General features: G+C 43.1%; 1 protein-coding gene across 1 annotated transcript in view; it reads left to right on the forward strand.

Annotated features, from left to right (window-relative positions):
* The first annotated feature begins 4,501 nt into the window (after positions 1 to 4,501).
* The window catches only part of SOS2 (SOS Ras/Rho guanine nucleotide exchange factor 2), a 64,399-nt gene continuing 42,877 nt past the window's right edge, over positions 4,502 to 26,023 (forward strand). The window contains exons 1-6 of the mRNA XM_054971777.1: positions 4,502 to 4,678; positions 13,692 to 13,817; positions 15,711 to 15,842; positions 16,956 to 17,120; positions 17,421 to 17,624; positions 22,855 to 22,998. Of these exons, the coding sequence (XP_054827752.1) occupies positions 4,589 to 4,678; positions 13,692 to 13,817; positions 15,711 to 15,842; positions 16,956 to 17,120; positions 17,421 to 17,624; positions 22,855 to 22,998 (861 nt within the window). The 5' untranslated portion in view covers positions 4,502 to 4,588. The remainder of the gene's footprint in view (positions 4,679 to 13,691; positions 13,818 to 15,710; positions 15,843 to 16,955; positions 17,121 to 17,420; positions 17,625 to 22,854; positions 22,999 to 26,023) is intronic.

The following is a 26,023-nucleotide window of genomic DNA, read 5'->3' on the forward strand; positions in this document are numbered from 1 at the left end:
CTGAGAGGGAGTCTGGGTGAGGTATACCGCCCCTCCTTCCACAGAGCAGGGTCCTGCAGCATCCCTGGTGCTCCTCTGATGTCAGGGCTGGCCATGCTGGGGCCCTGCCCAGCGGCGGCCGCCGCAAGCCCTGACAGTTACAACTCTCTTAGCTTTCCAGAAACTATGCAAAATTAAATTATTTAGGAAGGCTTTTTTTACTTGGATAATAGGGTTGCGCCATAAGAAATGGTTCAGGGAGATGCTTTTGGTAAAGGGACTGTAGACAATACTACTAGGCACTGTCTGTTGATGTAAATATGCTCCTACTAGTTTAATATGTCAGGTCAAATAATTTTTTCCCCTCATCTCTGTATTTGGATGTAAGCTTGTTTTCACATTTCTGCAATCCATATTCAATTGTATTGTTTTTGGAAGGCTCCAGCCGTTGATCATATTGAACTATGCTGTCTAATCTGCCTTGAGTCTCAGTGAGAAAGGCAGACTATAAATAAATAAAATAAAACAATAACCCACAGGCTGGAAACATTTAATCTATCTTCCAATTGTTAAAAAAGGAGAAGCAATTATCAGACCATCACATTAATTTCCCATGCAAGCAACGTGATGCTCAAAATTTAACAACAAAGACTCTTACCATGCATGGAATGAGAAATGCCAGATGTTCAAGCTGGACTCACAAATGGAAGAGGCACTGGAGATCAAATTGCACATTTATGTTGGAATATACAAGAGATCGTCTAGATTAGCAAAAACCGAAAAGGAGGTTCTCTCACATGATCTGTACACCAAACAGTGAAAAACAGCAGACACAACAACCAACAGCATTCGTTTATTTTAATAAAGTACCAGATTGGAACAGTCAGTTTTATAATATACAAGCAGGGGTCATTTCGTAGAAAAAGAGCTGGAGGAACTCATTAGCATAACTCATTACCATATGCCATTCCCCTTGACATCACTGGAAGTGTGTCATTAGCATAACCGATTTGCATATGCCACACCCCCTGACATCACCTATCCTGGCTGCTTTGGACCCAATCCTGGCCATCCAGGGCTGAAATTGGGCCCAAAATGGCAAAAAGGGGCTGAAAATGTCTGAAAAGGGGCCCAAAATGATCAGGATCGGGCCACTGCTGAGTGGGAGAGTGATCCACCACCTGTCAGAGGCCCGATCCTGGCCGTTTTGGGACCAATCCAGGCCGAAACGGGCCCAAAATGGCTGAGAGTCAGGTGGGTGGGGCCACCTGACACGTGACCTCTTTGGGGAACTACCGGAACTGCATTCCTGCGTGTTCCCCCTCGAAATGAGCCCTGTATACAAGGATCTTCAATTGTTCATACTGTTTTTTAAAAAAAGACCACCACTACAGTACAAAGTCAATCTATTCATGGACTCTTTTGCAACAGTTGTGATTTGGTTAACTGGGTGGAAGTGGGTTGACTATTCACTGCCAAATAACAAAGAGATCAGGAAGTCAGTGGACTTCTCATAAAATCTTCATCAGTGATTTGTCGCCCAGTTATGGAGTCTGATCTTTATTGATGAAGTAGACTTCCCGGCCGGTTTGGTGGTGATTAAATCAATTGAGAATTCCATGTGGCATTTTAATATTATTTGAAATTTTTAAACAATTCCGTGTACTGGGTCTTTATACATTTTACAGATTGATTAATTCCATTGGTTGTTGTCTTTGACAATTCAAATAAGCATAGAAAAAAATAAGGCAAACTTCCCTTCTTCCCTCATTACGTTATTTACCTTGAAGGAAAACTAGTTTTTTTCTAGGAGTGCCATCAAGAAAAACAGTTGGTCCTCTTAAATTTTCACACAAATCACTGGTATTAATTTCATTCATTGGATTTGTAGTCCACTCCCACTGCAAAGCAGGCTCAGAGCTGATAACATACAGATTAAAACAATATACAATAGCTATTAAAATTTATAACATTATATACAATTATAATACAATAGGTAAAGGCAAAGGTAGTCCCCTGTGCAAGCACCGAATCATTACTGACCCATGGGGGGACGTCGCATCACGACATTTTCTTGGTAGACTTTTTGTTAGGCGGTGAAATAGAAAAGAGTCCAGTAGCACCTTTAAGACTAACTGACTTGGTCAGTCTTAAAGGTGCTACTGGACTCTTTTCTATTTTGCTACTACAGATTAATACAGCTAACTCCTCCGGATCAATGTTGTGGGGTGGTTTTCCATTGCCTTCCCCTGTCATCTACACCCAGGAATCTGCGTACTCAGGCCGTGAGCAGAGCTTGGGCTGTAGTACTGCAGCTTACCACTCTGCACCATGGGGCTCATATAAGACAATATACAATAACAATGAAAATTTTACAACATTATATACAATTATAATATTACAGACAATATATTTTATACCATATAACATATAGTAATTTTTAAAACTTTTTGTTTGTAATTTTTTTTAAAAGGGGGTATGGTGGTCTTACATTCAGTGCCATCTTCCATTCAGGTAAATATGTTACCTGTCATGAAGGAGAGCAGGCCCCAATCCACAGCCTTGTTTGTGACTTCTTGAGCACACATGAAAGAAGCTCTCTTATACTGAATCACATCACTGGTCCATCAAGGTCAGAATTATCTATTCAGATTTGCTGTGGCTCTCGGGGGTCTTCATATCGCCTACTGCCTGATCCTTTTAATTGGAGATGCCAGGAATTGAACTTAGGACCTTCTGTATGCAAAGCTGAGACTCTTCCACTAAGTCACGGCCCCTCACTACTGAATCCTCACCACTGTAATCTGCTGCTACTGAGCCAACCAAAATACAGGATGTCTTCAGTGGCTCCGTATGTTAATAATAACTGTGCTTACATACTGATTTTCTAGATAGAGTAGTGCCTATTCAGAGCAGTGAAAAAAGTCAGTTATTATCCCCACAATAGAACTGGGGAGCTGGCGCTGAGAGCTTACCCAAGGCCGCCTGCCGAGCTCATGGCAGTACTGGCATCAAACCAGCAGAGTGCTGATTCACAGCCCTACCACTATGCTACAGCAGCTCTCATAGCATATTATTATCCCCACTATACAGCTGGGGAGCAGGGCCTGAGAGGAGCGGCTTACCCCAGGCCACCTGCAAAGCTAACAGCAACTGTGGGAATCGAACCAGCAGAGTGCCGATTTGCAACCCAACCACTTAACCACTATGCTACAGCAATTAGAGGTGTCTGTCAATCACCTCAAGATTCTGGGGTAGACTGCAGAGGCTACACAGTGAAATGCCCATTATTGGCAGCCGAGAGTTGTTGCATTCAATGCAACAGTTGTGATTTGGTTAACTGGCTCAAAAGTGGGGAGCAAATCTGAAAAACAATATGCTCTGCGCTAGAGTCTAACACCTCTGTATGGAAGATCACAACCAGGAAACAATCCAGTATGAACTTCTTTGAGTCGGCTCCCTGGAATTCTGTGCGACATATTTCTGAATAAACATGTAAACACTACACTGCATTCGTATGCACACACAAAACCTTTGGTCCCGGAAGTCCACCAGGGCAATTTTAATTGCTTTCTTATGGCTCTACCAAATTTTTCATCCATGTTTGGTCAAAAGTTTGCCCACTCATAAAATAAAGTATTTTCTAGCTGTAAGAAACGGTAAGTCTACTGGCTGTGAAAGGTTTGGTTTGTGTAGCAATATACATTCCTCCCCTCCGCACCCCCAACAAAGAACAGAGTGGGTGTAATAGAGAAGCTGACATTTGTGAAGGTTATGAGATTACTGATCAAGTAGTGCTACAGATGCGCAGGAAAGGCACCACAGGCAAGATTTCAGGATCGCTTTGCACATTCCAAAAGCTGTATATGGAAACTCCATGGGCCACCTACTCCTTGTTTCTATATCTAGCAGTTTTATAGGTGCTACTGGACTCTTGTTCTTTTCTACTCCTGGAAAAAATGGAAGCGCAAGATCCCGGTCCAAGAGCACCTTAAAGACTCATTAGATTTCCAATGAGAGTGGTCTCTATGGCTTTATACCCCACTGAAGTCCCTCTCCAGGTTGCACCACCCAAATCTCCAGGAACTTCTCAACCGGGGTTGGGAACCCTATGCGTGGGGGAAAGGCGAGCAGCTTAGCAGCCCCGCATCTGCAGCTTCCAAGCCACCTCGGCCAGCTCCATTTCCAGGCTTGCTTTTTGCAAAGCAGCGGATTTCCCCTCCAGACAAGCCAGCGAGGCTAAGCGCAGCGACCAGGACCCGCTTGCCCCGCAGAGACCTCGCGGCCCCGCCCACTTTTGACGGACAGCTCCTGCGAAAGCGCGTTACGCAGCCGCGGCCGCCAGGGGGAGAGGCGAGCCGAGGCCGCGAGGGCGGGGGAGGCCGGAGGGCTCGGCCTCTGCGCCTGCGCACTGCGACGGCGGCAGCCGCGGCCCAGGCTTGGCGGAGCGGAGGCTGCTTGCGGCGGGGCCGGCGGCCCGCGAGACCCGGATGTGACCGCTGCCGGCCGGGCCGGCGAGCGGAGCCGGGGAGGGGGAGAGCGGCGGCGGCGGCGGCCCTCCTCCCGGGGGCCTGAGGGAGAAAGCCGAGGGGGGCCCGGAGGGGGGGCTATGCAGCCGCCTCAGCCGCCCCCCTACGAGTTCCTCAGCGACGAGAACGGGCAGAAATGGCGGGGGCTCCTCGTGCCGGCCCTGCGCAAGGTCAGTCCCCGAGTGACGCGCACGCGCGCCCCCCTCAGGGCCCCCCGACGGCGCTCCCCACCCCCCACCCCGCCTCACGGTTTACCTCACGTCAAGGCGGCCCCGCCCACGACGCGAACGCCCCGCCCCCTCCGCCTCTCCTCCAATGGGCGCCCTGCTGGCCAAGCGCCCCCCCCCGGGCTCACCTGGCCGCAGGGCGACCCTCCCCTCGTGGGGACCCTCCTCCATCTCCCCTATTCCTTCCCCCTTCGTCCCTTCCTTCATACCTCGCCTTTCTCCCCAGAGCGTTTTCCTCTCCTCCACTTTATCTTCACAACAGCCCTGTGAGGTAGGCTAGGCGGAGAGGGTGTGACTGGCCGAGTGAGGATTCGAACCTGGGTCTGCCAGATCTCTAACCACTACACTATACTGGATCTCTGCTTAAAGAGCGCCCCCCCAGCCCCTCCACTCATCATCATCATCATCATCATTTATTCTGCTCGCCCCACTTGTGCGGGCTCGGAGCAGATAACAACCATGGATAAAATCACATTTAAAACCATAAATAAGAATATACAGATTAATTACGGACATCTCTTGACGGCAGACCCTCATTATCCAGGCCCAAATCAAACACCCATGGGGATGGAGGTTGGAGAGTTTCTTGCCCCCCTCCCCAAGTCTCTTCAGCTGTGTGCTCCCAAGTCTCCCCCTCTCTCACGTCCAACCAAGATGTGAGTCCAGCTGCACCTTAGAGTGGTGGTGACGAGTGTCCTCAAGTTATAGGTGACTTATGGCAACCCCTCGTGGGGTTTCCAAGGCAAGAGACTCACAGAGGTGGTTTGCCATTGCCTGCCTCCGCAGCCCTGGTCTTCTTTGCAGGTCTCCCATCCAATTACTAACCAAGGGCAACCCTGCTTAGCTTCTGAGTTCTGACAAGATCGGGCTCACCTGGGCTTTCCAGGTCTGGGCACACCTTAGAGACCCACAAGATTTCCAGGGTATGAGTGTTCGAGAATCAAGCTCCCTTTGTCCCCTTCCTACTTGTATCTGACAAAGGGAGCTTTAATGCTCAAACGCAAATACCCTGGAAATCTTGCTGGTCTCTAAGACCTGTTGGACCCAGGTCTTGCTCTTTTGTTATCTTCTTGGAGATGCAATGTCACATTTATATACATCCCCTGCACACCGTTGCACATTTGCTGTATGCTTTCGTGTGTACAAGTTGCCTAGTACTAGCATTTCACAGGCATACCACAATCAAACACCCCACTTTACAGCTGCAGTATCCATTTCTGTATTATGTTCTCCATTTCTTTATTATGCCAAATCCACAACTGTTGTTATTCTCTCTGATACACACTTATGCATCTACACCATCCCCCTGCCCCCCCCAGCCGGTGTCTGTACATAAGTGTGCTGGTGTGTGTGTATCTCCGCCATTCCTCCTTGTCCCACCTCTCTTCACCCTTTTCCCTGTTACCGTCTTCCCTTTAGTTTTATGCCATACGCAGATCCCTTAACATACTCTTGTAAAACACGCTCATAATTGACATGTGGCTACACACCCTCATACTAGTTACACCATTCCCTTTTACTACTGCTGTTTTTTCATTGAACACTTTCACTGCCTTCCTTGTGGGACACACCTCCTACTGATACCTTTCTTCCGGTGTACACCAAATTGTCTTGCTTATACAAGGCACCTCAGGGTTTGCGTACATGCTGAAATCTGTTTATATGTGTCTTTGGCTTTGAATGTACTTTGTAGTTCCTCATTCTTTTGAAGTCTAGAACAGAAGGGGGTTGCAGTCTCAGTGCCTGGAGGGCTGCCAGACCTTTCTTGGAGAGTGTTTGTTAGGGGGAGTGTGTTGGGGATGAGGTGGGGTGCAGGGTCACACAAGCTGCGAACTTGGCCTCAGTTGCTTAGAGCTGACCACACAGTTGGAGGTGAGATTGACCTAGGAGGCTGGTAAAAGTATGATGTGTCTCTTTGGGCATGCACCCATTTGTGCAGTCATTGCCCATAAACTAGGATGCCTGATACCAGTCAGCTGCCAGTCACGAGATCTGTCCTTTCTCTGGGAAACTGGAACAGATTGGTTTTACCTGTGTTAGCAGTGGATTTTGTATAATTGCTGTTTTTGTAACAGAGGAATCACTTTTCAGGCACAAGCTCAAATTCTGGATTGTGGCACCTGATTTTTTTCCTGCATACAGAGGTGTTGTCTGCATACTAAAAACGCTGTGAAAGAGGCTGTTACATAATTCTGAATGACAATTGCCTGTAGATGTTATTTTCTTTCATATTTTAATCTCTCACATCTTGTCTTTTCTGAAAAGAGGGGAGGGAAACGGGTGCTTTTCGCAAGCACGTTAAAGGTTGAGTGAGGGCCAGGTAGCGCAGGTTGGAAACTCTTCAGATGTTGCTTCTTTGCTCCTTTTCCATGAGTGTGCTGAAAAGTAACAGAGAAAAATGAGGGGGCTTCTTCGTTTTTATCGTGTTCATTTTAAACCGTCTTCAGTCTCTAGAAGTAAATCATGTGTACAAGAAGCGGATTTCCCTTTCCCAAATACTGTGGAATTAATTTTCATGGAGGAGATGAATTGGGGAGGGGCTGCGGCTCAGTGGCAGAGCATAGCGTGCAGAAGGTCTCAGGTCGAATCCCTGCATCTCCAGTTACGGATCAGGTAGTAAGTGATGCCGAAGACTCTGGAGAGCGATTAGCAGTCTGAGTGGAGAGTTCTGACTTTGGTTCAGTATAAGGTAGCTTCATGTGTGATATCATGGAGCCAAAATGTGCTAATAATGAATAAAAGGTTAAAAGTTTTTACTGTGTTCTCCTCCCCTACATCAAGTATAATAGCACTGCACAATTTTTTGCAGTAATTTTTCTTCTGCACTAGTTTGCATTTAATTTAGGTTGCTGCTTTCATTCGTAGGGTGGGTTTCTCAGGCAGGGTTTGTGTGTCATGTACCACAAAGTTGCTTTGGACTTACGGCAACCCTTAAATATCCTCCACGATAGCCTATCATCGACACAGCCTTGCTCAGGTCTTGCAAACTGTAGGCCGTGGCTTCCCTTATTGAGTCAATCCATCTCATTTCGGGTCTTTCTCTTTTCCTACTGCCTTCAACTTTTCCTAGCATTATTGTCTTTTCCAGTGAATCTTGTCTTCTCATAACGTGACCAAAGTACAAGAATCTCAGTTATTAGCTTTAATGGAGAATTCAGGTTTGATTTGATGTAGAATCCACTTATTTGTCTTTTTGCCAGTCCATAGACACTGGTAGAATTGTAGAATTGTATATATGACAGAGACAACGAAATGCAGGAGCTGCTAGTTCAGGCTTAACTGAGTTACTGAAAATAAATCAGTAGGTACGTAGTTCATGTCCTTATTTTTAAAATTTTTAATCTGTGTAATTTGCAAAACTACTGATGCTCTCTGTAGCTGATGACATGTCTTATTGTGTCTGGTTACTTGGAAGTAAAGCTACCTGCAGTCAGGACTGAAGTATTTTGGGATTTCGTTCACATTTGTAAATTCATTTTTATTTCACTTACATCCTGCTCTTCCTTTTGGAACTTCAGGACTGCTCAAGCATTTTACATGGTTTTCAAACATGAGAATTCTTTTAAGATAAATATCTGAGCTTCTGAAGAGCCAAGGAAATACTGTGTCTATTATTTATTTATTTACTTAACATATTTCTATGCTGCCTTTTCAGAGGACTGCTTGAGGCGGCTTACAATTAAAAACCACTGGATAAAAACGAGTTGTTTAGAAAGCACGAGATGTTAAAAAGGCCATTCCCCTTTTAAGATAATTGTTTTGGTGATTATTTATTTATTTATTATTTCTATTTATAAACCGCCCATCCTCAGGGGCTCTGGGCAGTGAACAACAGTTAAAATCAATAAAACAAGAAAACAATAATTCTAAAATCAACATACAATAAGCAACAATAAAATAAATTAACCAAGTACATTAAAATGCAATGGTGGGGAGAACCCCCCACCCCAAAGGTGGGAGGCCCCTTCAGCCATCGAACACCTGGTGGAACAGCTCTGTCTTACAGGCCCGGTGGAACGATAATATGTCCCGCTGGGCTCAGGTCTCCATTGACAGAGAGTTCCACCAGGCTGGGGCCAGGACTGAAAAGACCCTGGCCCTGGTTGAAGCGAGGCTGGTTGAAGCGATTAAACATTACAGCTTTTTCCTACGTAGGTGTTGTATGGCCAGTTCATTTCTTTGTTCCCTTTTGGTTAACACTTTTGATCCATCCGAAGGTAAGATCTGATTGAGAGAATAAAATGGGTATCGGTTGTAATTTTTGCACATTATTACTTGCTTAGGTTCTGTTTAGGTTAGTGACATTTGCCCAAATATAACTAAAGGCCGAACTGCGCATTATTTCTTCCAGGTTTACAATATCTTAAAAAGCAGCTGCTTTATTAGTTTTCATGGATGGAAGCATGAAATTTCAGTGTAGCACAGTAATACTGCATATATATGCAAGCTTACCTGGTAGCAAGCCCGTTGCAAGTTTACTTCTGGGTAAGCGTGCATGGGATCACACTGTAAGACAATAGGCCAAGCGAAGTCAGCCCACTCATCCAAACATAAGGTGTAGGTGTAGAGACAGAAAACAGATCCTAACATGATTTGAGTGGGCACACTTTTTCTCAAGGGATAAAATTTTCAGTTCAGCTCTTCAGTTAAGTGGCTTCCTGTAGCTTATTTCCAAGGCAGTGTGGCAGTTGTGCCTAGCAAGGTTGGGTTTTTTTTTTATTGTCCGCTTTTGCTGAGACATGGAAGGGTTAGGAAATTCCTACAGGACTGGCATATTCACATATTTTTTAACTACTCAAACAGTTGCAAATACATTAAAATTTGCTCACATCCAGGGAAACTGATCCCCTACAGGGAATGTCACCTGCCTGAGACCCAAAACCTGGTAATTTAACAGGATTGGTAGAAGACTGAAAGTAGGGATGGAAGCTAATAGGTGAAGTAGTTCACGGAAGGAAAAATTAGTCACTAAGGGAGTCTTGGAAAGTTAGGACGTGTTTTCCTCATAATAGATGGCACAGCGGCAGCATATCTCTGGGGAAAACAAAGAGTTAAATTGCAGGCAGTTAAATTGGGGTGCTAGAAGTGGCTAGTCATGATTGACTGCACACACCAGCCACCCCCTGCCAAGAGTGGTCAGCGAAGGCTAAGCTTTGTGTCCATCATCTGAATTCAGACATGATTCTTCCTAATGATACGTCTGAAAGAAGGATCAGGCAGGCAGCTGTAAGAGTTTCTGACTAAAGAAATGGAAATAGTTAGAAGCAGGGCTTTTTTTCAGCTGGAATGCAGTGGAACGGAGTTACTGAACCTCTTGAAGATAGTCACATGGCTGGTGGCCCCGCCCCCTGATCTCCAGACAGAGGGGAGTTGAGATTGCCCTCCGCGCCGCTCCAGCCATGTGACCATTTTCTCCAAGAGCAATCCACTGAGTTCCACCACCTCTTTTCCCAGAAAAAAAGCCCTGGTTAGAAGGAATACCAGTGCATGTTAAGAATTGATTTGGATTGAACCAGCAGTTAAAAGGATTGACTTGTGAAGAAGCGATGCGAAACGGGTTGTTTTAAGGGCTGGTGCACCCGTTACCAATTTCCCTGGAGCACTTCTCCCTGTGAACTCTTCTTGATGGGCTTCTGCTTAAAGAAAGAATAAGAAATGGCAATATAATATGATTTTTTCCTATGAACTTTGATACTTATCTTTTGACAAGCATTGGTTTGGATTGGACTTGGATCAATTGTGGTATTGACCAATTTAGAGAAATTGATGGTTTGGAGTACGTTTGAATTTATAAGGAATAGATATATGAGATTCTTTGATGTATATGATGTGTATATGATGTGTTTAATGACCTTGTTTACCCTCTTTGCACTTGCACTTTAAAAACTTTTTAAAAATTAAAAATTTCATTAAAACTTATTTAGGTCTCTCAGGACCTTGTGTCCCCTTGGGTTTTCTATTTTAAGAGTTTCTGAGCCTGTCAGAAATTTGGTAAATAATTATTTAATTTGTTCAGATATAAAAGAAATCTGTACTTTGGCTATCTTAGGTTTTTAGCAAGACCAGCCGTCTTGATTATACTGTTGCCTAATTTCCATAGGTTTGGTAGTCTAAGGCTGCAATCCTAAGTACTCGTTCCTGGGAGCAAGCCCCATTTAATTAAATTGGGCTTACTTCTGAGTAGACCTGCTTAGGACTAAAATTCAACTTACTTCTGAGTAGACCTGCTTTAGAATTGCTCTCTAAAAGAAGAAAGCCGCTGTCTTAGTTTCCACACTGGTCTAGAATAACAGAAGAAACAAAATATTTCCTGCTGAGTATATTTTGCAGGCATCTAGCACAGTGTTCAATAAATCCGAGGTTGCTATGGCATCTAGAAATTTCATTGTAGCACCTAGGATTTTCAGCACTGATTTTATTGCAGTGACTCTTGATGATCTTCAGTAAAAGTATGAAGCTTATTTATTGTTTCACCTCGGACTGTTTTGCTGTATGATATAAAAATACCTGTGCTTGAAGTTCTTGTAATTTTTTGTTAATTTGTTAATTTGATTCAGAGGTGGTGGATGAATGCTTTCTATACTGGCTCCGTTATTCTGTGAAATGGATCTCTTTAAAGCAGTAATGAAATTATGAGCAATTGGGGAGAAGTTAGATTAGGGGTAGAGCTCACTGTTTTGCTGGGATGATAATAAGGGTTACCTCATATTTATTTATATACTAGGGCAGTTTTGACATAGATTTAATACAATTATGAGACAATGTGAATAGTTTAGGATTGGATTTTGGGGTATCAGTAACTAGAAAATATGGTCATTAAAATCTAAAACCCTGAAGGCTGAAAAATGAGTCTGGCTCCTAAATGTTTGGGCTGGTTCCTAAAACCAAAGAAAATTTGTCAGGGCATGTACAAGCAGCATTTGCTTGTTATTTCCACACATGCAAGCAACCCCTTGATGGATTTACAGAGGCAGTTGGTATTAGGCTTTCAGTTTATGAAGTAAAACTGTGTCCATTACTTTACATGAGTGTTGTTTTTCTGGTGTTTAATTTGGGGTAGGCAGGAGAAGCAAGCCCTGACCTGGATAGCACAGGTGAGCCTGATCTTGTCAGACCTCAGAAGCTAAGTAGGGTTGGCCTTGGTTAGTAATTGGATGGGAGACCTCCAACAAAGACCAGGTTGCAGAGGCCGGCAATGTCAAACCACCTCTGATAGTCTTGCCATGAAAACCCCACCAGGAATACAAATTCCAACCAAATTGTTAAAACGATGGCAAACAATGCTTAACCAATTTCTATGGCAACGAAAGCACCCAAGAATAGCCTTTAAAACATTAAGAAAGAAAAAAATACAAGGAGGATTTAATTACCCAGACTTGGAATTGTATTATGCTACAACTCGTTTAATTAATTTAATGCAAATAATTCAAGATAAAGGTCAAGCTTATTGGATAAAAACCATAAGTATCCCACAACTCATTATTACGTTACAAGATATAATTTGGGAAAAATCTAATCATAGACCCAAAGAAATTAATCATAATCCATTTTTAATAGCTATTTTAAAAATATGGGATAGATATAAAAACAAATTAATCCCCAAGGTATCTCGCTTTGCTACCATTGCTTCGCAACAAGATCCAAAATATAATTATAAGATAATCAATTTAAAAACCAAAGATCAATACAGTAACCCTCGTTTAATTGATATTGCTACGAAAACTGGCTTGTTAGAAAAGCATAAATTAGAAGAAAAAATTGGACAAAATTCCTTGGTTCTCCTACTTCCAATTGGTCTATTTTTCAAAAAGATATCAAGCTGAAAGAAATAATGAATAAACCAAAAACTGAGTTTGAACATTTTATTGCCACTCAAGAATTCATAAGAAAAGGTTTAACTTCCAAAATTTACAATTTACTAATACACTTATCAAGCACACCCAATACTAATCTATATTCCAGATGGCAAAAAGATTGGGAAATCACTATTTCAAATACTGATTGGGAATGAATTTGGGTCTCTAATTCATTTAATACACATGTGATCAATCTTTATTTACAATCATACAAAATTATTAATTACTGGTACCTCACACTCTATAAGTTGTCAAAAATCTATTCAAAAAGTTCCCCCCTATTTTGGAAACAATGTGGGGAACTAGGTAATTATGTACATTGTTGGTGGAACTGCAAGTATGTAAAAGAATTTTGGAAAAAGATTTTATATCAAGTAGAACTTATAACTTCATATAAGATTCCTCTAAAACCAGAAATTCTTTTTTTGGATAATTGGAACGATCTAAATATCCCTTCTGTTAGAAGGGATTTAATAACTATACTATTTCATGCAGCTAAATCCTCACTTGCTTCATTTTGGAATTCACAATCAGTTCCTACAACTAACACCTGGTTCAACAAGATATGGGATTTTCTAATAATGGAAAAAATAACAGAAAAGCTATACCTACAGAAAAACCCCACTGGTACTTCGAATTTTTACGTTAAGTGGGAGCCTTTCCTCGAATTTCTTTCTAAAAATGATCTACTTTTGACAAAGCTACCTTACCAAGAAGTTATTGATATGGAAATGTGGGGTTTGTGGTGACCTTTTGTGCAGATTGTTATATTACTATTAATATCTCCACTGTTAAGCTTGTTCTGTTTGTTACATATTTAAAATAAGTATTAATGGTTTCTTGTATAGACACTGACAAACTTGTATCCATCTTTGGTTTTAGTTTGAGTATGTTGTTTTTAGTTTGACGATAGCTGTTAATGTTATTAAAATTATTTTAAAAATTTTTAAAAAACCCACCAGGGGTTGCCATAAGCCAGCTATGGCTTGAGGGCACCACACACTGAGACAGGAGAAGCCAAGCTCTTGAACTCATGGCCAGCCCTTCCTCAGCCTCCTTCGATCCGATTTCTGACTGTATAAAACAAACTCTCTGTGCAGGTTCAACAGCAAGTCCACCCCAACCTTTCCGCCAAGGAAGATTCCCTCTATTACATCGAGGAGTTAATCCTACAGCTGCTAAACAAACTGTGCATTGCGCAGCCACGAACTTTTCAAGATGTGGAGGTATGAGTGGCAAAGAGTGCCAGGGAGCAAGACAGGTGTTTCCTTACAAAACAAGGCTGGTGGGAGAAAGAGGAACTGAAACAACTTCTGTAATCCAAGCTGAATCATGGCAGGAGCATATGTTGCTAGAGAGGGGCTTGTTTCCCTGAATGGACAAAATAGATACCCAAATAGTAAAGAGTCCGAAGACTAACCAACTTTATTGTAGCATAAACTTTCGAGAACCACAGCTTTCTTTGTCAGATGCATCGTCAGAAGAGAGCTGTGGTTCTTGAAAGCTTATGCTACAATAAAGTTGGTTAGTCTTAAAGGTGCTACTGGACTCGCTACTTACTATTTTGCAACTAACGCGGCTAACTCCTGTGGATCTAGATACCCAAATGTGTGCTTTCACAGTGCAGTTTCAGCTGCGTGGGATGTACGAAGCCCAAGTTTTAAAAATGCATAGTATTTGTTTGTTTATATTTATTTTACAGCCTTTATGTTCCATGTTTATAGTATGAGCATAGCTAGTAAGCGTGTATTGTCTAGGATAAGCCTGTGAAGTGTAGTAGGGGAATCCTGTGCTTGGAGAACTGTTTTGCTTTGAGGGGAAAACCGCCTGTAAATCTTTCCGTTCAGTGCACTGCATAACTAGCTGTGCTTACTGGGACAAAAGAGAGAGAAGACGCTTTGCTGAGAGAGAAGAAGCTTTGCTGCTGCTTGAAAGGAACCTGGGGAAAGATGATAATACAGAACATACATTTTCTTGATTTTAAATATTGTGCCCAGTCCGCTGTTTGCCCCATGCCCGCTCCATGCCCAGAAGATGACAAAACACTGTCAGGATCCCTAGCCAAACTGGCCTGGGGAAAATTGCTACCTGACCCCAAGGTGGCAGTCGGCATTACCCTGGGAATTTAAGAAGGGGCCACGAGAACTAAGCACTTATTAAACCCCTTCTGCCCTCCCCCTCATGATCTGCCCAGTTCACAGAATCGGCATTGCTGTCCGATGGCCATCTAGCCTCTGCTTAGAAACCTCCAAAAAAGGAGAGCCCACCACCTCCCGAGGAAGCCTGTTCCACTGAGGGACCGCTCTGTCAGGAAGTTCTTCCTAATGTTTAGCCGAAAACTCTTTTGATTTAATTTCAAGCCTTGGTTCTGGTCCAGCCTTCTGGGGCAGCAGAAAACAACTCTGTAACATCCTCTATATGACAGCCCTTCAAGTACTTGAAGATAGTCAGGGCTTTTTTTCTGGGAAAAGAGGTGGTGGAACTCAGTGGGTTGCCCTCAGAGAAAATGGTCACATGGCTGGTGGCCCCGCCCCCTGATCTCCAGACAGAGGGGAGTTTAGATTGCCCTCCACGCCGCTGAGTGGCGCGGAGGGCAGTCTAAACTCCCCTCTGTCTGGAGATCAGGGGGCGGGGCCACCAGCCATGTGACCATTTTCAAGAGGTTCCGGAACTCCGTTCCCCCGCGTGAAAAAAAGCCCTGAAGATAGTTATCCTATCACCTCTTGAGTCGTCTCCTCTCCAGGCTAAACGTTCCAAGCTCTTTCAACCTTTCCTCATAGGACTTGGTCTCCAGACCTGTCACCATCTTCATTGCCCTCCTCTGGACATGTTCCAGCTTGTCTATATCCTTCTGAGGTGAGGTCTAACCAGAGCAGAGTATGGTGCTTCCCACTGGAGAAGGGAAAGCTCAGGAAGAGAGTTTTGAGAAGCAGTTTGAGAGAAGGGCGGGACAGAATGCGGTGCCTGGCATGGTAGGAACAGGTTGCTTGGGCCTTTGAGTTTGAGGGGAGCTGGAAAAAGTTCATCTAGTACTATCTCGGCCACTGAAAGAAACCACGTCTGTCTTTTCCCTGAGAGCCTGCTAAATATTTTCACATCTCTTTCTTACGCTTGAGCAGGAACGAGTTCAAAAGACCTTTCCTCATCCAATTGACAAGTGGGCAATTGCAGATGCGCAGTCTGCTATCGAGAAGCGGAAACGAAGAAACCCTCTCCTGTTGCCTGTGGACAAAATACATCCTTTATTAAAGGTGTGTTGTGCTGAGGGCTGTCAGCTGGTTTTTAGCAGTCTTGATTGACTAATGTGTTTTTTTTTAATTGCTTGACTATGCCTGTTTCCACAATTAAAGTTTTCTCAAGCTGTCAGACTCAGCTATAAACATGTTTCACATATCTGGGTCCAGTCCTGGAATGTGAAGCAACAGTAACAAAGTGGATGTCCTTAGGCGTGTCAAGAGGAAGCAGTGAAAAACGCGATCAGCTCCCTCTACGGCATTCGTACGCCTACTTGCTCAATGGCTTTACAAGAAGCTGCATACGGCTTCCTATTCAAATGGAGAAAGTTAAGCATGAAAAGAGGAAGTCAGAAAGGAATCCCTGTCTCTGTCCTAAGTAGGATCCTGCACAAATTGGAAGTCATTTGCAGTTATTTGTAGGAGCTATGAATAAAGTTAATCTCTAGCAGATAGGCTGTAGTTCATTCTAAAGCCTTGAGTCCCACGACACCATTGTTAAAATGGCATTTGCCAGTGTGGTCGCTGCATCCCAGACAATTGGAGAAAATGGCCTATTGGTACTTCAACAGTGCAATCCTAAGAAGAGTTACTCCAGTATAAGCCCATTAACTTAGACTGAAGTAACTCTGCTTAGGATGGCACTGAAAATGTGCTGGAGCCCAGAGGTTGATCGGTGCCTGAACTGGATTTATTTTATTTGTATTGATTTGATTTAAACATTCATAAGCTTGTGTTCTCTCCTGAAGAAAGGCATTTAAAGCTGTGTGCTTTAAAATAGTCTTAAACAATGCCTATAAGTCATAAAAACACCCATCAATAAAACATCAGTCAGCCAAAGGCAGAGTAACAAGAAAGAAATCCACAATTTGCACAGGTTTGTGAAGTTGCTGCAGTCTGCTGGGTAGGCAGGTGTAGGATAATGGGAGATGGCCGTTCTGGGAGGGAGAAGTGTTTTAATTTGGGATTGCATTTTTCTATTCCCAGGTAACTATAGGAGCAGGCTGGTATATGTTTTATGGTGGCAGGAGCTGCTATTGCAGCATGCTAGAATTCATTCCTGTCTGCTGCTTTTTCCACGTAAGTGAATAAACCTGACCTTAAACTTGTTCTTTTTGTGTTAACTTTCAGGAGGTTCTCGGTTATAAAATAGATTATCATGTGTCCCTTTACATTGTGGCTGTTTTGGAATATATCTCAGCTGACATCTTAAAATTGGCTGGCAACTATGTTTTCAATATACGGCACTTTGAGATCTCCCAACAGGACATTAAAGTATCCATGTGTGCCGACAAGGTAAGACATCTCAGAGACCGTTTGCACTTTATATGCATTGAAAACCCACATGCACTTTATATGCATTGAATCCATTTGTTAATGCTGAATAACTAGTTCATACTGTCTCAAATTTTTAAAAATACCCTAGTTTCATTTCTGTGTAAGGCTTCCTTCTGCTCCACTAGGATGCACCCAAAGATTTTTGTAAACGTTTCTACAAAATACTGTCTTCCTGCCTAAAATGATGGTGTTTGTTCTCAGATAGGTAGTAACTTCGTAATTCCCATGTACACAATGTGACTTCTGTTTTGTTCTTAGGTGTTAATGGATATGTTCGATCAGGATGACATCGGTTTGGTTTCTCTCTGCGAAGACGAGCCCTCTTCTTCTGGCGAGCTCAACTACTATGAGATTGTCCGGACCGAAATTGCAGATGAAAGACAGTATCTACGGGAGCTGAATCTGATCATAAAAGTATTTCGAGCAGCTTTCCTATCTAACAGGAAGTTGTTCTCGTCTTGTGTAAGTCAACCTGTTGCCACACTAACTCTGTTTTGTGTTTCGACACTTTGCGCACTTTAAGCCTTGTTTAGTATAACTGACAACATCTGACCGTGAATGAAAACATTTCTCCCAAGAGCTGAATGTTCTTAGGAACGGCCTTGGAGATGAGGTTGTTTTTAAAAAAGAGAAAATCAAGTGAATGAGAGATTGAGGGTGGGTGGTGAGGAAGGTGGCATTTCCAAAGGTTCAAGGAGAGGGAAAGTATCCCACTTCAGATGGATATGGGGTAGGGGCCAGATCCAGGACGTTCTGGCGTAGCATCAGCGCCCCTCTATTACAAGCCTGAATCTTTTCAGGAACCAGACAGGGCCAGATGTCCTGTTAACTGTTAAGAAGTTTTCTTGCTGGTGTGGCGGATCCCCCTGCAATGCCTGCCTTTGGCTAGCTCTTGGTGGTGGTTCCCTGGATGAATCCCTGCTGAGGGCCTTATTAACCCATGGCTGGGCCCTGAGGCTTTCAGGTATTTCAAGCCCCCTCCAGCACTTCAGTCTTTCACCCCACTACAGCTGACAGCCTGACCCTGGATGCAGTACGTAGCCCTAGATCCATTTTGAGGGTCTCTATTCACAATTTTAAAAATATTTTTATTGCGCGCGAGTAGGGAAAGCACTAGATATAGATATAGATATAGATATATAGATATAGATATAGATATAGATATAGATATAGAGGAGTTAGCCGTGTTAGTCTGTAGTAGCAAAATAGAAAAGAGTCCAGTAGCACCTTTAAGACTAACCAACTTTACTGTAGCATAAGCTTTTCGAGAACCACAGCACTCTTCATCAGATACATCTGTAGCATAAGCTTTCAAGAATCACAGTTCTCTTCGTCAGATGCATGGAGGGCAAGAAGAAACTGGTCAGATATATAGGTGGAGAGGGGAGGGCGGAGTAGATGCAAACAGTAGCTTCTGATATGGAGATCAGTTTGCTTCTGTTAAGGAAGTCAGTTACTTCTGATAGTGAGATAACCATTCATAGTCTCTATTCAATCCCAGCTTGACTGAGTCAAATTTACTACAGTGAACTACAGTTCAACAGAAACCTTTCAAAAACAAAATCCAACGGGAAGCTGCTGAATTGGAATTCATATGTAAATTTGACTCAGTCAAGCTGGGATTGAATAGAGACTATGAATGGTTATCTCATTATCAGAAGGAACTGACTTCCTTAACAGAAGCAAACTGACCTCCACAGCAGAAGCTACTGTTTGCATCTACTCCGCCCTCCCCTCTCCACCTATATATCTGACCAGTTTCTTCTTGCCCTCCATGCATCTGACAAAGAGAACTGTGATTCTCGAAAGCTTATGCTACAATAAAGTTGGTTAGTCTTATAAATATGTATCTACACGTATTGCTATGGCGCAGAGTGCAAAGTGCCTTTAACCACTGGAGCCCCAGGGAGCAGATAACAGTGCCTCAGCAAAAAAAATTGACGGGCCCCTAGTCCCTGCGGGGCCCCTAGGCTTCATCCTAGTTAGCCTTATGAATAATACAGCCCTGTCCCTATCTGACTTTTCTCAGGATCTAGTTTCATAACCTAGTACACGGTCAAATCCTGACAGGAAATGGAAGTGCACAAATATTGGCACTTTTCCCTCTCCCCAAAGTTTCATTATGGGTGTTTTGTATGAAAGGCAGTGAGAACTTCTAAGCTGCCTCAAGGAGATTGCAGTTTCTTTCTGCTGATGTCCATGTGCTATTCTGGGTTGGAATAGACATAGAGGGAAGAAGTTTCAGTTGCCGTTTCAGTTATTGGAACTGTTGAGAACTAAAACAAAGTCCAAGCCCGGTTATCTTCAGAAGCAAAGTAAGGACCTTTTTTTGGAAAGGATAATTTTAATGTTTCTTTTAATGACAGGGTTTCAAAGGTTTGGAGGCAGAACATTTTCTAGTGCTTTATTTTTACATGTTTTTTATTTTTCTAAGGAGGCATTGTTTCATAAAATTAATAAAATAGATACATGCTATTAGCAATACAGTTCTAGACAAGCTTGAAGTTTCATTCTTGTTCTACGGCAGACCAACATGGCTACCCACCCTGAAACTTGTTTCAAAATTGTAATGAATGCTTTTCAGGTGATTAGCCCTAGGAATTATGTGAGAGAAAACATGTATGTTATATTGATTTGCAAGATGGAGGGAGAGAGGGTAATAAAACTGCAAATACATATATGTTAATCCCAGTTTAAAAATCAAGTTATGAATTCACCTGATTGGCTGTACATGTCAAATGAAAACTAAAGTTTTTGTTCTTATTTATATGTTTCTTCTTGCATGCTGGGAGGGATATTGTACTCATCAGTCTGACATGGAATTAGCAAGCCATGCACGTGATGCCATGAAGAGTGACAACGAAATGGTGTCCCAGTGACCACTATAGAAGATAATTAAATTTTGTTTAAATAGACCGGGCTCATTTTGAGGGGGAACGCGCAGGAACGCAGTTCTGGCAGTTCCCCAAAGAAGTCACATGTCAGGTGACCCCGCCCACCTGACTCTCGGCCATCTGGGCCCGTTTTGGCCTGGATTGGGGCCGAAATGGCCCAGATTGGGCCTCTGACGGGTGGTGAATCACTCTCCCACTCAGCAGCGGCCTGATCCTGACCTTTTTGGGCCCCTTTTCGACCATTTTCAGCCCCTTTTTGCCATTTTGGGCCCAGTTTCTGCCCTGAATGGCCAGGATTGGGTCCAAAACAGCCAGGATAGGTGATGTCAGGGTGTGTGGCATATGCAAATCAGTTATGCCAATGACACACTTCTGGTGATGTCTAGGGGCGTGCCATATGCTAATGAGCTATGCTAATGAGTTCCGCCCGCTCTTTTTCTACGAAATGACCCCTGTAAATAGATGAGTGGAAACCACATCCGTGGAATATCATGCACAATACTTTTCAGTGCTCTAAAATCAATGTATTTTTCATTGCTTTCCTTTCCCCCTTAAATTTAAACAATGTAAGGAAAGTACATGCCATATTGTCTTTAAATTTTTACAACTATTCCCGCCCCGCCTCCCCCAAATTAATTTCACATGAAGTTTTGGATTAGTTTGAAAATTTTTAAACCATATTTGATTGATTTTCTTTCTAATTAAAGAATTTACTTCCAAGTATTTGTTGCTATTTGGATGTGAAAATTAGCATTTTTTAACTTTTTTACTCTATACAACTCAAAATATACCAATATAACATGTTAAATCACACTGTATTCAGGACATGGAAATTTTTCCCTTTCCTTTAAAAAAAAACACTGTGAGGTTTAAAACAAACGGATGATGGTGCTTTTATTAAATCACCAAGCTGTGTCGGTGGGGGTTGTAGGAGAAGAATGAGATCCAGTCTTTCCAGGTTTCTCTTGCACTCCAGGCAAACGGGTCGTGCTTTGTACCTTTGCTCATTATCACGAGGACAAAGAGAAGTCCTTTCCCTTTGAAATATGAGAGAAAGGGACCAGGGCAGTATCCATTTCTGTAAATGCACAACCACAAGTGGTGTGGTTTTACATCAGCAAATGCGAGTCTGTGTAGTCTGGTTTTCACAAATAGTAGGTTAAGTGGTAACCCTGTTTTTTGGCTGTTCAACTTCAGAATGCAGGAAAGGGTTTACAGGTTCAGATGTTCCTTCATTTTTAAAAAATGTACCCTACATATAGAAAGTTAGATGTTTAGATGAGCGGCTGAAGCCTGGTCCACTTCCTGATTGCGTCAGTCTCCCGTATGAAGACATTTCTTTCATTCCGTCCTGCAAGCCCTTCACCTCTCAGCTGTCTGTAATGGTAGAACCCAGGCCAAGCTGACTGTCTAAAGTGCTGCTTGTGAGAACTAGACCTAAAAATGCATACATTGACTGTAAGTTGGTAGGAGCCTTCACATATTGAAATCAGTGAATTTAAAATGGTGTAACTCTGGTTAGGATTATGCTCTGAGCCTCACGGTCTCTTGGGTTGTGAAGGGGCCAGTCCGTTGCTCTCGTGTTAAAACTGGCGGTAAACCAAAATGTAATTCCATATTTCTCCCAAGGAGCAAAGGCAGCTACCAACACTGATTTATAACAGTAAAGCCAGTGATGAAAAATTAATATTTAAAACAACAATCAAAACTTGAATATTAGCAACATTACAATTACAGTCATAATGACTAGTAAAGAGTCCAGTGGCACCTTTAAGACTAATCAACTTATTTGTGGCATAAGCTTTCGAGAACCACAGCTCTCTTCGTCAGAGGCATGGAGGGTATGAAGAAACTGGCCAGAGATACATGTGGAGAGGTTAGGGGGGAGAGGGTGCAAGGAGTGAGTGTCATGTAAATGTAAATCAGTTGCAAAAAGTCATGAAAGAGGTGAAAGAGACTATGAATGGTTATCTCATTACCCAAAATAACTGCCTTCAGGCATTCCATTCAGATTCTGCTATGAAGGGAAGGGGTCACACCCAGCCGGGATTGTGCACTCCACCTCTTTCATGACTTTTTTGTAACTGATTTACATTTACATGACCCTCACTCCCTGCACCCTCTCTCCCGTCCCCTCACCATCTATATATCTCTGGCCAGTTTCTTCATACCCTCTATGCATCTGACGAAGAGAGCTGTGGTTCTCGAAAGCTTATGCCACAAATAAGTTGGTTAGTCTTAAAGGTGCTACTGGACTCTTTACTATTTTGCAACTACAGACTGACATGACTAACTCCTCTGAGTCTGACTGTAATTGGGGTTGGACTAGATGACCCTAGAGATCCCTTCCAACCCTGTGATTCTATGAAATGAAAAAATCCATCGGAGAGCTTGTCATCATTAGAGTGGAGGCACAATCCATTGTGAAGCTCTTTTGTGCACGAATGCTGCCCTAATGGGCACAGGAGAACATCCCTGTGAGTTGTGTCCAGCGGCTGTCAAGAGCCTCTGTAGAGGAAGAACTCTAAAATGTTGATGTTGCTGTGAAGTAAGTTCTCCTTTCCTCTTTAAAAGTTGGCTGTGTTTGATGAAGCATACAGTCCTGAGCTCATGACGGTCTGGCAGCCTCCTATAAAGAAAACATTCCCTGAGACGTGTCGGCAATTACCATTTAAATCATGACAGTATCAGGAAGCTGAAAGGGCCTCACAGGCTGGTGTATCTCTCCTCCTTCCCCCTTGTTACCTGGCAGTTGAATGTTTGAATGAAGCTCATTCGGGATGGTTCTTTTTTCATAGGATGTTGACATGATATTTAGCAACATCACAGATATTCATGAATTGACGGTGAAGCTCTTGGGGTTGATAGAAGACACTGTGGAAATGACAGACGAAAGCAGTCCTCACCCCCTAGCCGGCAGCTGTTTTGAGGATCTGGCAGAGGTGAGTTGGCGAAGCCGTAGGGCTGCAGTCTTAAAATTAGGAATAAATGGATGCGTGTGCTGTGTTTGCCTGTAGGAAAGCGCAGGCTCATCCCTAGCACACTAGACGTGAATTGGTGTTTCATATACATAATTCTAAATACCTTTCTGGCTGGGAAAAGTTTTAACGGTTAACTTTCGGCTTCTTCAGCTTGAAGTTAAAAGTAGAAGCAATGTATCTTCTGACAGATCTGTTGGTTACTCTGCACAGTGGATTTGTATCTATAAGAGGAGTTAGCTGTGTTAGTCTGTAGTTGCAAAATAGTAAAGAGTCCAGTAGCACCTTTAAAACTAGCCAGCTTTATTGTAGCATAAGCTTTCGAGAACCACAGCTCTCTTGCATCTGACGAAGAGAGCTGTAGGTCTTGAAAGCTTATGTTACAATAAAGTTGGCTAGTTTTAAAGGTGCTACTGGACTCTTTACTATCCATAAGAGGCGTCACTGTTGCTTGCAGCTCTCGAGCCAAATCCAAACACTGTGGAAATGCACTACATTTCAAGTGGAGAATTCTGTAATTCTCTCTTTCATTGTAGGTACCTATTTGCAAAAACACGTCTGCACAAAAACAGGCCAAATTCTTTAATCTTTTGTATTTATTGAGCTAACTCAATACCCATTAGTGTGCATGACATGCTAGAGAACACAAGAAGATGAATCCCTGCCCCAGGGAGCTTACAATCTTAAATTTAAGATAAGATAATAAAGGGAGGCAACAGAGGTGGAGACAGGGATAAGCAGAAGAAGAATCTGCATTAATTTCCGTTATGAGTGCTTGGGCTTAGTTTTGGTAATAATAATAATAATAACAACAACATTCAATTTATATACCGCCCTTCAGGACAACTTAACGCCCACTCAGAGCAGTTTACAAAGTATGTTATTATTATCCCCACGACAATCACCCTGTGAGGTGGGTGGGGCTGAGAGAGCTCTGAGAGAGCTGTGACTGGCCCAAGGTCACCCAGCTGGCTTCAAGCAGAGGAGTGGGGAATCAAACCTGGTTCTCCCGATTAGAGTCCTGCCGCTCTTAAGCACTACACCAAACTGGCTCTCTGGTAGGGGAGGGAAGCTGAGGGTTTGTTCTGAAACCTCATGAAGAAGGTGTTTTTTGAGGAGGGATTGGAGGGAAATGAGAGCGCTTGTAACATGGGGGTGTTTTGAGAGACAGTTCCAGGCAAAACAGACAGCAAGGGAGAAAGGGCGGAGTCTTTTGAGGGAGCAGGTGGCTAAAAGGTGGTGGAGTTGCAGGAATGAATGATTAGGAAGAAATTTATGGAGACATGAAAATAGAGGACAGAGAGGGCTCAAGATCGTGAAGGGCTGTGAAGGTAAGGGTTCATAAATGGATTGGATGAAGGAATAGAGGGGATGCTCATTAAATTTGCAGATGATACTATATTGGGAGGTTTAGCAAATACAGTAGAAGACAGAATCAAGATTCAGGATGGTCTTGACAGGCTGGAAAACTAGGCTAAGAATAACAAAATGAATTTCAGCACAGATAAATATAAAATTCTGCATTTAGGTAGGAATAATCAAAGGCATAGTTATAGGATGGGGGAGACTTGTCTTGGCAGTAGTACATGTGAAAAGGATCTAGGGGTCTTAGTAGATCATACTCTGAACATGAGTCAGCAGTGTGATGCGGTAGCTAAAAAGGCAAATGCAATTTTAGGCTGTATCAACAGAAGTACAGTGTCCAGATCACACAAAGTGACAGTATCACTTTGCTCTGCTCTGGTTGGACCTCACTTGGAGTACTGTGTTCAGTTTGGGACACAAGTTTAAGAGGGATGTTGACAAGCCAGAATGTGTCCAAAGGAGGACAACAGAGATTTTGAGGGATCTGGAGATCAAGTTCTTTGAGGAGAGGCTGAAAGAGCTGAGTACGTTTAGCCTGAAGAGGATGTGATTGAGAGATGATATGGTAGCCCTCTTAAAGTATTTGAAGAGCTGTCACATAAAGGATGAAGTGTGGCTGATTTATGTCGCCCCAGAGAGTTGGACCAGAACCAGTGGGTCAAAATTCAAGCAAAAGAGTTTTTAGCTAAACATTAGGAAGAACTTGCTGGCAGAGCAGTTCCTCAGTAGAACAGGCTTCCTCGGGAGGTGGCTCTTGTTCTTTGGAGGTATTTAAGAAGAGGCAAGATGGCTACCTGTGAGCAATGATGATTCTGTGACTCAATATGAATCTACGCAGATCGGGAGAGGGAGGGCATGAAGGGGTTAGCTGGTGATAAGCTCTCGTGGCCCCTTCTTATATGCCCATGTTGGGTCAGGAAGGAATTTTCCGCCAGGCCAGACTGGCTGAGATCGCAGTGGATTTCTGTCTTCCTCTGGGCATTGAGCAGGGATCACTGGGTTAGTGGGAGAGAGCTGTGAATTTCCAGCATTGTGCAGGGGGTTAGACTAGATGGCCCTTGGGATCCCTTCCAACTCTATATTCCTAAGAGTTTGTGCTAGATCTATGAGCAGACAGGAAGCCAATATAGGGATTTTGGGAGTATTTTGGTTAGAATAAGATGAGTGATTTTGGCAGCAGACCCTGTGAGGGGTCTGAGGTGCAACAGGAGATGATCAGAGAGTTGAGAGAGATGCAGTTGAAAGAGATGACCAGAACATGAAACTGAGTTTTGCCAGTTTGGCAGCGAGAAAGGAGCACATTTTTGCACAGTTGTAAAAGGAGAAGCAACAGAACATTACTATCGAGTGCAGCTTTGTAGCACAGGAGAGGGAAGGGTCAAAGATAAAGACCAGGGCTTTGTGTCTGCCCTGCAAGATAATAGGGTGATAGCACCATCAGATATAGAGTGCATGAAAGGAGAAGGCGGCTTGGGAAGAAACATGAGAAGCTCCGTCTTGGACGCATTGAGTTTGAGACAGCAAGGAGAGATGAAAGCGAAAATGTGAAATGGGCAGTTGGAGTTGTAGAATTACATGGAGGGGAAAATAAAGGGGAATGTCCTCAAAATGTAGGTGGTTATCA

The sequence above is a fragment of the Eublepharis macularius genome, chromosome 2, assembly GCF_028583425.1.
Source record: "Eublepharis macularius isolate TG4126 chromosome 2, MPM_Emac_v1.0, whole genome shotgun sequence".
NCBI lineage: Eukaryota > Metazoa > Chordata > Lepidosauria > Squamata > Eublepharidae > Eublepharis > Eublepharis macularius.